General features: G+C 39.7%; 1 protein-coding gene across 7 annotated transcripts in view; it reads right to left on the bottom strand.

Annotated features, from left to right (window-relative positions):
• The window catches only part of PLCB4 (phospholipase C beta 4), a 214,762-nt gene that overhangs the window by 75,867 nt on the left and 124,770 nt on the right, over positions 1 to 14,125 (bottom strand). For 6 of the 7 annotated variants that reach the window (XM_064146107.1, XM_064146111.1, XM_064146110.1 and 3 more), the window contains 5 exons: positions 13,294 to 13,374; positions 12,938 to 12,997; positions 11,477 to 11,620; positions 1,808 to 1,887; positions 1,200 to 1,253 (listed from right to left, as the gene is read on the bottom strand). In XM_064146107.1, the coding sequence (XP_064002177.1) occupies positions 1,200 to 1,253; positions 1,808 to 1,887; positions 11,477 to 11,620; positions 12,938 to 12,997; positions 13,294 to 13,374 (419 nt within the window). Of the gene's footprint in view, positions 1 to 1,199; positions 1,254 to 1,807; positions 1,888 to 11,476; positions 11,621 to 12,110; positions 12,208 to 12,937; positions 12,998 to 13,293; positions 13,375 to 14,125 lie in introns of those variants that run through there. The other variant, XM_064146113.1, reaches the window with a different exon arrangement.

Here is a 14,125-nt window from a genome sequence, read left to right as displayed (position 1 = left end):
CACAGGCCTGTCTGCATACACAGATGACCCTGCTGCAGCACAACAGAGAGAATTCATGTCTTGCTAAATGCAAAGTGAATATTTTCTGGCAGAAACAGTTTCAGACAAGCACTATAAATCCATACTGAGGAATAAAGCTTTATATCCAAACACTGGCAAAAATCCTGAAAACTAATTTACCTCTGTAGTATTGTTCTCTCAGCATTACCCATTAGTTGATATTCCTCACTGGACTTCTGCACAGAAGGTGCCTCATGGCAATTTAGTTTGAGAAATTAGCAGGGGCTTGGCAATGTCAAAGCTGAAAGATTAATACACCAAAGCAGGTCTAACACCATCAAGGTGTTTGAGTTATGAAACTAAAGAAACCTTGGTATGCAGCATGCCAGGTCCTTTGTGTTTTTGCAGATTATTCTATATATGCAAAATTATCTCTTACTCCCTTGAAAAAAAGGTGCTGTAGAGGCTTATCTTACAAAGTCCTCCCTCCTGCTTCCTTCTATGATTTTCTATTTGTGAAAAAACAGCATGCCACAAAAATGGTTTTCACATACTGCATGAAGAGGAAAGAAAGTCAGTTAATTTTTAGAGCAGGGTGGGGGGAGAGTTATTACCTAGCCAGAGAGGAGTGAAAAGCAGTAACTTGTAATAATTAATGAATGTACAGAAAGAATAAACTGTTCTAGCTTTTCTGTTACTGACAACGAATGTAACAATTTGTTTACCACGTGAAGATAACACATGGTTTCCTAGGGCTCCTATAAAAGCAAAAGTATTTTTGGCACATCTGTATCTGTCTCTTTTACAAAGAACCACATTTTAACATGTACATTTTTTGTCCTTTACTTAACCAGCCTGCAAGATTTTACAGTTCCTTTAGTAATATTTAATGAAGGTTTACAACTGAAATCCCACCTCAGAGTTTGAGGAGTTTCAAACTGAGACAACAGATGCACTCAGATTTAAGTGACTTGGAAAACAATTACAAGCATTTGTATCTTCATTAATAGGTTGATAAGAAGTCTTGCCTAGTTTAACAAGGAGGTATGGAATTCAGAGAAGTATGACTAGTTATGTACTTATTTTTACATATATATTGGTAATAAATTGATTATTATATTTCATCATTAAGCCACAGAATTTTATTCATACTATACGACTAGTACCTCATAAAAACTGAAGTTCCCAATTGTGCTTACCTCCGAACTGGAATTTTCCCATTTGTGTTTGTTAGAAAGGCCAGTTTCATCCAGCTGAAATCAGGAAAAAAAATTAAATGTTAATTATTAAAACTGGTATCTAAACACTTACATTCACCTTCAGATTATTGCCATGTCTGTGAGATGAGAACAAAGAAATAAATGTTCTGTAATAAAATCATTTTTCTACAACCTCTCAGGGCTTAAGGCACAACAGTTCTTAAACTGTAAAGACAAGAGCATCCCAGAAGAATCGGCACAACAGTTAACACAACTGTGAAGATAAGACTCATGGGGTCTTGTTTGCATATGAATCAATGAAATATCAAACCAGACAATATATCAATAAATCAAATGAACAGTTATAAATTCTTTTGTAATCTTTCCTGGGTAAGTGCTGGATATAGACTTTTCTAGTCACAGTGAAAGACAAAACTCAAACTAATATAACATCATTTTCTTAATTAAACTTTTCTGTGGTTGCAAATGTTGGAAGTACAAAAAGCTTTAAAAAAATATATTCTTTTATTTTGATTTTAAAAAATCCAAAAAGGAGGACAGAAGGACAGGAAAATAAAGAAGAAAGAGTAAGAATGAAAGTAACTTACTGTTTCTTAAGACATGTCATTGGACTGACATTGTTAGCTCTAAAGTTATGTATGATGGATCCAAGCCCTTCTACCCATTGCTGAAAAAAAAAAATAGAAACACCACATTAGGAAAACTGAAGATAGGAAAAAGTAGGGAAGTCTGTCTTGGGGGAAAGCTGCTCTTCCTCACAGCTATGGATAATGTAAATAACCTAAATTAGGAAAAAACATACCTACTTCACAGCATGTAACAGCATGGAAAATGCCAGACACATTTTGCCCATTACTATTTCAACCTTCACTAGCCAAAGTGATAATGCTTTCCCTTTTTCCAAGTGTTACATGTATCAGCAGAAGCACTACTAAAACAGTTTATTGCCAGCAAAGGCAAGTGGTCCATTGATTGATTATTAAGCTTTCTATATATAGGCTGAAGAAACATGTCACCCTTCCAGTTGTGGCTGGCAATGCCAGCTATCACTTAGCAACATTACGTGATGATATATTTACCTGGTCCAGTTTTTTAAAAGGAATGAAACAAAATATTAATAAGCTAGAGCAAACCATGGAGAGTCACAACAATGTTTGTGACATTGACCTGTTCTAACACTCTGTGACATATTCAACACCTGCTTACTTTCTTGCTTTAATTCCTCCAAAAAATGCAATGTTCCAGTCATCATCAGGATGACTTTCAGACAGCAGCAGCATAACAACACTTAATTATTTAATTCCTTTTTATAGATCCATTTTTCTACCACAGCTTGCACATAGGCTTTGCAGTACCACACAGAAAAAACTTAAGGATTATTTCCTCACATGAACACTCCTTGATTTCAGTAAGAATCGTGGCAGGATAAAGCTGTAGAAAGAGAAAAAAAATGACAGCCCTACAAGTCAAGTTTGATCTCAATTATGCCATTGTAATGCTAGGATTACTCAACAGATAATTTACACTGCTGGAACTGAGACAGGATTTGGTCCACTGCTTAACCTTATGAATAAAGCTCCTTGCTTCCAGCCAAATTCTATGCATGCAGCTTGAACTGACTTGGCCAGGATCCAGAATTTATTTGACACTTATAAACAGATGAAGATGAGTGTATTTTTCTTTTCAAGAATGAACACTGTACATCCACAAAACAGATGAAAAAAAAATCACCATTCATATGGGAGGAATAACAGTATCTTTGGTAAATGGCCTAATGTGAACTGCAAGCAGTAAATGCCTATGGGCACATATCACACAAAATAACAGAATGTTAAGGGCTGGAAGGCACCACCAGAGATCAAAGTCTAAGGCATTAATACAGCTGATAAACATACTTAAGTGGACTGTGGTACCCATGACATTACAAGCACATTACAGACTCCTTTTTGAACATGAAATTGTTAATCAGATCCCATTAAAAATTGACCTTATAAATCTACATTGCTTTAGGAAAAGAACCCATTTGTTAAGGTATTTATTAATATTTAAATATTTCTTTCCAAATTACTTTTTTTAAGGACTGCTGCATAAAAAGTACAATACAGTAAGCATGGATCTAAGTACTGCTTGAAAACAGAAGTCTGATTATGAGAAAAGCTAGCATTTGGGGTTTTCTTAGCTGTGTTTTTGGGCTTGAAAACAACCCACCAGTAACAGTTTGCTTTCTCATTTGTCTTTTCCCAAGTGCATGAATAAGATGACTCAACAGTCATAGTAAGGATGTACTACCTAGGAATATACAGAAAACAAGGTTCATGGGGAGAGATAATATTATTTATTAGAACTTATATAACTGGGAGTCGCTGACAAAATTGGTAAACACTTAGATAAATCAACATTTGTTGGAAAAGATAAGGTGATACATAAACAGTGTTGGTGATAATTTCAGGACAATTGCCTGAAGCAGTCTTACATACAGCTCAATCTCTCCAAACTGTCAAAATTCAACTATCATCGCTCATCTATCATTGTGGCTGTTTGAGCTAGATTTCTAGCTCAGACATAGGGCAGAGGTGAACATTCTAGAGATAGGCCATATACTGGCAACAATGGATAAATTAATATAATCTCATTGGAGCACCAAGAGCTTTATGTCTAGAAGCACAGTTTGTACCCTCCCTTTGCTGCTTCTGCCGCTTCAGCTGCGCCTGCTGATATCTTCCCCCACTGCTGTTTTCGCTGCTGTTACTTTTCTTGCTTTGCCACCACTTGACTCCTTCCCCATCCTCGTTAAGGTTATTGTATTTCTCTAGCAGCTTATTTTCTCCTTATACTGTTATCCATGGAGATGTGGGGCTGAAGGACATGGTTTAGTGGTGAACTGGCAGTGCTGGGTTAATGGTTGGGCTTGATGATCTGAAAGGTCTTTTCCAGCCTAGAAATTCTATGATTTCATAAGTGGATCAGGGTCTGAAGCAGACAACAGATGTGCTAGAAGACACAGTTCACCTTTTCCCCTGGACTATGCTAACACATCACCCCCTGATGTTTCTATTAGCTGCACAGGCTCAGGGGTGACCTTATTGCTGTCTACAACTACCTGAAGGGTGGTTGTGGCCAGGAGGAGGTTGCTCTCTTCTCTCAGGTGGCCAGCACCAGAACAAGAGGACACAGCCTCAGGCTACGCCAGGGGAAATTTAGGCTCGAGGTGAGAAGAAAGTTCTTCACTGAGAGAGTCATTGGACACTGGAATGGGCTGCCCGGGGAGGTGGTGGAGTCGCCGTCCCTGGGGCTGTTCAAGGCAGGATTGGACGTGGCACTTGGTGCCATGGTCTAGCCTTGAGCTCTGTGGTAAAGGGTTGGACTTGATGATCTGTGAGGTCTCTTCCAACCCTGATGATACTGTGATACTGATACTGTGATATTTAAACTGTAAGAAATACAATTTCATTTTTCCCTGATTTTCCAAAAAAAGTCTGTGTTGTAGTGAGTTTATTCCACCGGAGGAGGGATCCATCCTAACCTGGGACAATTATCAACTACATTTGACATTCTGTGATTTGTTTGGTTTTGTGGGGGTTTTTTTGGGTTTGGGTTTTTTTGTTTGGGTGTTGGGGTTTTTTTTGTTTGTGTTTTTGGTTTTGGGGTTGTGGGGTTTTTTTTGTGGTGTTGGGTGGTTTTGTTCACAGGATCATAGGATGTCAGGGACTGGAAGGGACCCAAAGAGATCATAGAGTCCAACCTCTCTGCCACAGCAGGACCATAATCGAGTTCAGGTCACAGAGGAATGCATCCAGCTGGGCCTTGAAAGTCTCCAGAGAAGGAAACTCCACAACCTCTCTGGGGAGTGTTGTTTCAGTACTCTGTGAGCCTTACAATAAAGAAGTTCCCCCTTGTGTTGAGGTGGAACCTCCTGTGCTGCAGCTTACATCTATTGCTTCTTGTCCTATCACAGGGAGCAAGTGAGAAGAGCCTGTCCCCCCTCTCCTGACAGCTGATGCTCAGATACTTACAGACATTTACTAAATCCCTTCTCAGTCTTCTCCAGACTAAAAAGCTCCAGGTCCCTCAGCCTCTCCTAGTAAGGCAGGCGCTCCAGTCCCCTAAACATCCTCAATGTTTTGTTCTTGTTTTTAAAAACAGTAAAATGTATATTACTGCTGCATTATTAGTGTCATAAAATATTTCTCCTCATATGACACACATTAGACTGTAGCTCCTTATAAGTTCTTCAGTACCGACCCAGGCAATAAAATGGCATATGCACTGCAAACAAAATACCCGTGCAAAATTAAATCCCACAAAATGCATGCTGTCAATGAGATTCAGTCCTTCATAACTCTCAATTTTTTCCTGCTAAAAACATCATTAATGTAGCATTGGCAATGTCACCACTTCAACAGAAAATAAACATAACGGGATCCACTCTGATTTGAAAGCAATGGATTCCAAGTATATTAGACATAACAAAATCTAATGTTTAAAAGTAAAGTTACCCAACGCTCAGTTCTGAAGTTACTTCTGCAGAAGAAGAACAACTGTCAAACAGGAACTTTGCTAGGAAATAACAAACAAAAAACCCTACTGCATAAAATATATAGAGAAATCAACACACTAACCACCTACCAGTAAGTTATTTGAAGGAGTTGTCCTGGTGGTTCCCACTTTAGAGGGCTCCCTATTATTTTTCCAATGAAAATTCCCCTTCCTGGTAGATATGCCAAATCCGAAACTGCATTGTCTTACATTAAAAGAGCACAGACCTGCAGCCAAACACTAAGTCCCCAAAGCATCACATCTCTGTTGGCAACAAGCAAGAGTTTCTGTCCATTTATGAATCATCTTTACGCTCACAAGACAATCCCTGGTCAAGACATAGCAGTATGAGGAGCACATTTGTCTATCTGTTCCACACCACACTGCTGCACTACAATGTAGCATTTGGCTGCTTTTAGTTTGGGTCTAAAGCAGTCTCTGGAGCATTTAATCAGATATTCCCTATGGTTAACCATCTGGCCCCAAATTAATCAGGAATCAGGAGTAAGAGATCTCAAGAGGAAAAAAAAAAGGAGAGAGAGAGAGAGAGAAGGAAAGAGAGAGAAAGAGAGCACGTGAGACAGTGGGAGAGAGAGAGCAAACGAGAAAGACTGAACATGTCCAAATCACTACCTCTCCAAAGAAGTAAAATCCGATAACAAGATGAAATTTTGAGATAAGGTAGATGGGAAACACTTCACTTGGGTCTTACAGAAAGTAGCTAAAAAATGTTTTTGATAGAAATACAGGATACATTTGATTCTTACTGATGATGCTATGACTTTTAGTCTGCCAATGTAACTCTGAATAGTTCTCTAAATACTAGGAATTATTCCATATTCACTTGAAAGATGAACCTAGGCTCTGCTATCTAATCCTAGAGATGCACTACCATGAAAAGGAAACAAACAAAACAAAACACACCCCAAAAAACCCCGAACAAAACAAACCAAACAGAAACCCCCAAACTAACAAACCACACCATAAACATAGACCCTTAGGCTGACAGGCACCAGAATCTATGTACACTGCCAAATGAACTAAGCAGACAGTGTTGTTTTTCTCAAACAAGATCCAACATTGTCAAATATCTCTAAGAGGAGAAAGTGCAAGAAAAGATGATCAAAGAGACTCTCATCTTTTGCTTAGTGACCTTGTGTTCTCTGAGGTTCATCTATGAAACACAGGCAGCAGCTGCAGGGCACATGCTAAGTTTGACCTCTCAGCTGTCTCTTTCAGCCATCAGCCTTTCATTTGTGAGGGTTAAAAAGGGCAAAAATTATGAAAGGCTAAAAATGATGACAATCTCCAGCTTATGAAATCCCAGACAAGGTCTTATGTGCAGATGAGGTCAGCATTCTCCAGGTCTGGAGACTTTCGTATTTTCAGTGCAGTCTCTCCACGGTTGCTTGAATTAAGTAGTGTGCATTAGGAAACCTGAGGAGGCAAGGAGACATGGCCTTCTGGTTCAGGTATTCAGTGCCTGTGACTGACTGTCAGAGTCAAGGGCTTGACAGCCAAAAAGTTTAGGAAACCCACAGAGAATATTATGCTTCCTAGATCTTACCAAGGCAGGTCTGGCCTGAAAGGACTTCCTTGTTCTTTGCCCTCATTCAACAGTGCAGTAACCAGTAGATGTCCCTCTTCTCCCAATGCAGATCTCTCAGAAGTAATTTCCATGCTATGAAAATTAAAATACCTCTAGTGTAGGACAGTGCAAAAAATATTCCCTACCTGAAAAACTGCTTGGAAGATATTGCTGTGAAATTCTGTTACAACAATAAAAAGGACTTCCAACTTCAAAACTGAGGCTTTCACAAACATCCTGGTATTAGGAGTTGCCTGATGCATCCAGACTGCTGCACCTTTCCACAAAGTTTTCTGCTCCAGAATTACTTTTCCAGAACTGGAGGGGTCCACTCTGAAAGTGTCTGGAAAACTCACACTGGCTGCTATCATATACAAACTGGCCTGCAGAGAACAAGGGCTGAAGTTTTCAATTCACTGTGGCATAGCCAAGAAAGAACACAGGAAGGCAAGCACACTGGAATCCCAGACACTTCTCTGCAAGCTGGCTAGGGTGTGAAGATTTCTCAAGAGAACATGGTATTGCCTACTTGGCACAGCTGTACCTGACCATGTAAGCAGTGGTCTTATCTTTAAGACAGTCATAGCTTATAAATATTATTCACACAGGTTATGAGACATATGGCATATGCTAATGTAGTGAGACACAAAACAGCAGTAGACTTCCAGCATTCTCTCCAAGTATGTTCTGTAGGTTTCTTAGAAAGTTTTGCTTTGAAGTATCAAAGTAAACCAAAGCTATGGGAAAACAGAACTTGTCTGTAATGTGACCAGCACATTCCCATGGGAATCTTCTGTTACTTTCTAGTTGCCCTCCAAGGAACACAATTTGGGGAAATATTTAATAGTTTGTTTTGCTTTAAAAAAAGGTAATTTTAAGCAAAAAGAGCCATAGAGTAGAAACAATAACAAAACAATGAGCCTTAAGTGCTTCACCTTACTGAAACCATTTAAAAAAATCAAAAATACTCCTTGAGTTGAAAAGCTGAGATATTTAAGATTCTCAAAATCAAGTACTTCTAACGGCAGTTGTTTCAACACCATGGTATTATTAGCTGTATGTTAAAGCTTCCATTTCACCTGTATATTTATCAGTGTTTGAGTAATAAAGCATATCAGCATGTGCTATGCAACCTTGGTGCCTTCCCAGGTTAGCCATTCATGGTCTCAGTAAGGAACACACCTGTAGAAAACACCTATTTTCTATAAAATCCAGTTATTTCCATATTAAAGGTTACTCCACTCTCCTTCCCACCCTGTTTCACCTGTAGCTGCTCCCATTTCTACCTACTACCAGAAGAACGGTGTGCATCAGCACTGTACAGAACCAGGTTATCTTAAACACTGATAGAAGTTTCACCCTTAAGCAGGCAACATGAGCTTAATACATGGCTCTTCCTTTAAGTGAATTAGAAGTGTTCACATAAAGTCCTCTGCCATTAGGGCAACAGGAGCATTCTAGTAGAGGTGGAGAGATGGTCCTTCGAAGCAGCACAAGTATCATAGATTCGACCAGGTTGGAAGAGACCTCCAAGATCATCCAGTCCAACCTATCACCCAGCCCTATCCAGTCAACTAGACCATGGCACTAAGTGCCTCATCCAGGCTTTTCTTGAACACTTCCAGGGACAGCGACTCCACCTCCCTGGGCAGCCCATTCCAATGGGAAATTACTCTCTCTGTGAAGAACTTCCTCCTAACATCCAGCCTAGACCTCCCCCAGCACAACTTGAGACTGTGTCCCCTTGTTCTGTTGCTGGTTGACTGGAAGAAGAGACCAACTCCACGTGGCTACAGCCTCCCTTCAGGTAGTTGTAGACAGCAATGAGGTCACTCCTGAGCCTTCTCTTCTCCAGGCTAAACAACCCCAGCTCCCTCAGCCTCTCCTCATAGGGTTTGTGTTCCAGGCCCCTCACCAGCCTTGTTGCCCTTCTCTGGACACACTCCAGTACCTCAACATCTCTCCTGAATTGAGGAGCCCAGAACTGGACACAGTACTCAAGGTGTGGTCTGACCAGTGCTGAGTACAGGGGAAGAATAACCTCCCTTGTCCTGCTGGCCACACTGTTCCTGATGCAGGCCAGGATGCCATTGGCTCTCCTGGCCACCTGGACACACTGCTGCCTCATGTTCAGCTACTATCTATCAGTACCCCCAGGTCCCTCTCTGCCTGGCTGCTTTCTAGCCACTCTGTCCCCAGCCTATAGCACTGCTTGGGGCTGTTGTAGCCAAAGCGTAGAGCCCTGCAATTAGCCTTGTTAAATCTCATCCCATTGGCCTCTGCCCACCTATCCAGCCTGTCAAGGTCCCTCTGAAGATGTCTCCGACCCTCCAACAGATCAACACCTGCTCCTGGCTCGGTGTCATCTGCAAACTTACTGACGATGGACTCAATTCCCTGCTCCAGATCATCGATAAAGATATTGAACAGGACTGAGCCCAGCACTGATCCCCAGGGGACACCACTAGTGACAGCTGCCAACTGGATGTGGCATCATTCACCACCACTCTCTGGGCCGAGCCCTCCAGCCAGTTCTTGACCCATATCAGAGTGAATCTGTCTAAGCCACAAGGTGCTAGCTTTGTCAGGAGCTGCTTGCGGCAGACAGTGTCAAAGCAGAACTGGAAAAGAACAACTGACAGGACACATTTACTACTGATATGCAGTAGTGATAAAGAATGTAAAGAGAGCTTATTTGACTCAGTTTACTAAGTCCTTAACACATTGCCAAAGGGGATAAGGTACGACAAGAAGTCCAGATTTTGAGTTGCTGAACCACAACAGTTTTATTGGACCAACTTTAGACAAGCAGCCTACATAACACATCTGCTAAGGCCTCACAACAGCACTTCTAATGTGTGTGTGTTTTAGCTTTCAGCTCACAGTAATTTATATAACCTGATTTAATCAGGATTCTAAACACTACATTTTAAATTCCGCCTTCTACAGTCACTCCCTACTACAACAATGGAGTTGCTTTAGGACTGGACCATGACAGCTGCTTGCAATCAGAGATAGAGTACACCCTAATTTGTGGCTGTTTTAGGAGTGGAAATGAAAACCGATTTCTCAGCAAAAACACCAATAAAATTTAAGTAGATAGAATGTAAATATCAGAGATGGAGCTTGGAGAGATAATAAACACACTCTTGTTGTTGGAACAGCTATACTTGGAACTCAGTAATGACTTGGCCAGAACTTCAGAGTACACCACCATAAGAGGCAAAGGAGCATAGGGCTTGTCCCAGTGCAGAGATGATAACAGATCACAATGGACAGCCTGCAATGAGCCCAACAGAGTTTGAGATCTAAGGTAGCTAAGAAACAGGCAAACCAGCTAATACACCCGAAGTACATAGACTCAGAAAAGGACAAAGCTATGTATTTTCAAAATCCCTTGAACGTCTGTATCCAAGTCAGTAGCATACACTCTCAGTACTTTGAATCCAGTTTATCAGAGTACTCAGCAGATTGAGCACTAGAACTTGGTGGTGCCGCAGAAGTCACATTCTAAACTGCAAACTTTGGGTGTAATGAAAGATGATGTGCAAAACAGCACCACTGTTCCCTTAAGATTGTTCCATGTCAACGGGAAGCAGAAAAGAAGCTGGGTATGCTGGAGTCCCCTAATCCCCTTAACTGCAGAGAATTTTCGTTCCTGCTTTTATCTTTTTAAATAATACAAACCACACAATACAATTAGGTTATCACTGAACAAAATTTTGCAGAGTTGAGCTCCACCTACCTGGACAATGAAAGTAATTGCACTTCCCTTCAGCCCTCCTGTATGTTACAGATCCACAGCACAATTGTTGGCCTGCTGTACAAGCCCCACACTGAGACTCTACCAGCTGAGGGAATGCTGTGTGCTATACTTGATGGTCTAAGTGTCCACTTCCAATACATCACTACGCATGCAAAGGCTGATAAGAGTCACCATTTCCTTTCACCATGGAACACAGTTATGTTACAGAATGCTCCAGACAGATGTTTTCTGCCCTTTTGCAAAGTGAGGCAGCAGGCATTAGAACAAGTATTTCAGTCAGCCAGGCAGAAAAACAACTGACTACTACTGAGGAGCTCTTACTCATTTACTTTTTTAATCCCCCCAGAGTGTTTAATTGTGAAATACCTTGGCTATTTCTGTGTTTTCTGCTACCATGAAAGTGAAGCTGATGTTCACCAGATCTGTGCCACTGCAAACACAAACTATTCGGCCTTCCAACTCATTCTCTGACTTTCCAACAGCCTCAAGTGCAGTCAGTATTTTGGGATCCTGTTAAACAGAATAAGTAAATTGTTACATTTACAATACTTTTGTTACATAATGCACTATGGTAAAGATGCACTTCCATCACCACATACATTAACATCTTTAAACCTTTGCCGGTCATCTTAAGTTAATGCTTTCCCTTTGAATTATTATTTGTAAACAAGGAAAACAATGTGTTCTAATAATTAGGATCACAATTTTGAGAACTCAGAAGTCAATGAAGCATTTAAAATGTACTTTAGAGTGTTAAGTTAGAAATTACATATGTTTTCATGGGGAAAAAGAAACAATAATCACAACAATAATCACTCCGAGGACTGGGAAATGGAGGAATGGTGTTAATATCAAGCAAATTATTCCAGTCTAGGCAAGTCCACAGTTACTGAGAGTTATGATGTGTGTGACTTCTTGTTGGCTGTTAATCAATACACAAACCAGTATTTCTGCAGAGGACCAAGTGCTATAGATTTAATAGGCATAAAGAGCAAATTACCTACTTAAAGACAGAGGTGAAGTTTGAAGCATATTGGTATGGTTGTCAGCACATGAAGCATGGGGTTGTCTGCACCACCACTTCTCATGCCCCTTCTCTATGGGGGAAAGATTTTAGACTATGGATTCATAAGAGAGCTACTAAGAGATAGTTATCTACACTTAAAGAAATACTTCACATATGAAAGTGGAAACACAAAGGTGCTATCAGATATCATGCTTCACAACAAATCTTCTAAATTGAAGGCTTGGTGGAGAGGCACAAAATTCCCTTCACTAAATCTTAAGTGTTTCTTCTGAAGAATGCCACTGAAAATATTTCCAGTTTTGAGCCTCTCTGGACCTAGCCAGTCCTTCTGTTGACACTTTTCAAAACAGTAGACAGCTGCCCTCTCTGATCACTGAACTGTATAAAGAGGGATGCAAATAAAACTTACTAGTTTTCACATCAGTGGAGAAAGATACAAAAAATTCTACAAACAGGAACAAAATTTGGAATATGAAACATTTCTGCCAGATTCCTAAAAGAAGTACCATAACACACTGTTAAAAACAACTAAAATGTCCCAATACATGCTCTTAATCTCTGCTGTTCAGCATTCACTGCATCTAGAAAGCTGAGCACTGAAGTACATCAGAAAGACCAGGTGACGGAACTTTCCTACTGCAATCATATGGAATTACTTGACTTAAGAGGTTAAAATTTTAAGACCACGATAGCAAAATAGAAGTTGCATTGCTGAGACTTTTTAGACAATAACTGCATCCGGCATTTCATCTTCAGTTTAAACAGTCTTTGTTTAAACAAAAAGTATAACTACAGAGTACCTTTGGTACAGCTCCAAAACGAACACTGTTGATCAGGGAGCATTCTAATACCTGTCCTTCCTGAAATGGCAAAAAAGGTACAAGTTCAAAGGTCTGTTGACACACAGATCCATTAGAAATTGCAGTAAAAATAAATGATCTTATTTGCAAACACTGGTAATGTAACACTAAACAGTGTATTTCCCTTTCATATCACTTCATTCCCTCTGAAATACTATCCTGTCAAGTCTAAAGGAACAGGGCTAAGGCTACCCTAGTAAACAAACTAACAGTATTTAATTTTTCTAGGAACTAGTCAAAATATAACCCAAATACAGTAATATCTAATATATATTCTTGACAAAATTGTAATATACCTTTCCTTCACTTTTCCAGCTCAGAAAAAAGCCAAATTCATCCACTTGGAAGAGGCAGTTACTTTCAAAGACAAAAGATTCCTTTAGAAAAGAAAATACAGACCATTAGTTTAATCAGTTTGACAAATATTGCACATTTGTTTATTGTTCAGAAATCGAAGACTTTTATTCCCAAATACCTTTCTGAAGAATATACTCCTCCCACAGCAATCAGGTAGGAGGGAGTTTGGTTTAAAAAAAAAAAATTATTTGTAATGTTTTGTCTTTTTTATGCCATTTGAGATATTGGGATGCACTTAATATTTTCCTACTCCTTTGCAACAATGAAGATTTGTTTAATGAAAGTAGTGATTCTTATCCAATTAAAAAACATTAATGAAAGTGGAATGTCACAAAATTATTGCAACTTAAATGTTTCAAACCACATAAAGATGAAATGTAAGTCATTTGAAAATGCTACCTTAGGGATTAAACAATCACATTTCATTTTAACTTCCAGAATTTGTGAAGCACTATTCTAGTAAGACTATGCAGTAGGCACATTGTGAGCATTTTGGAGCCAGAGTATCTGGCAAGCAGGGATTGAAGGATATTGATTTGTAAAGAAATCAAGAAAGAACTGCAGACCAAGGAGACTAGACAAGGCAAAGAAATCTCATCAGCTGAATTAAAAAACAAATTTTCACAACACACCTCCAGCCTCAAATAATGTATTATAAATTAAGCTAAAATGCAGGCTAACACTGCAGAATCAATCGTCTTTGAAAGAAAAAAAAGGATCCAGGACTTCCTGACTTCCTTAATTGAACCCCAAAAAGCATGTGTGCAGGCT

The sequence above is a fragment of the Pogoniulus pusillus genome, chromosome 7, assembly GCF_015220805.1.
Source record: "Pogoniulus pusillus isolate bPogPus1 chromosome 7, bPogPus1.pri, whole genome shotgun sequence".
Lineage (NCBI taxonomy): Eukaryota > Metazoa > Chordata > Aves > Piciformes > Lybiidae > Pogoniulus > Pogoniulus pusillus.
The sequence above is the reverse complement of the archived record's forward strand: the minus strand, read 5'-3'. Positions and strand labels throughout refer to the sequence as shown.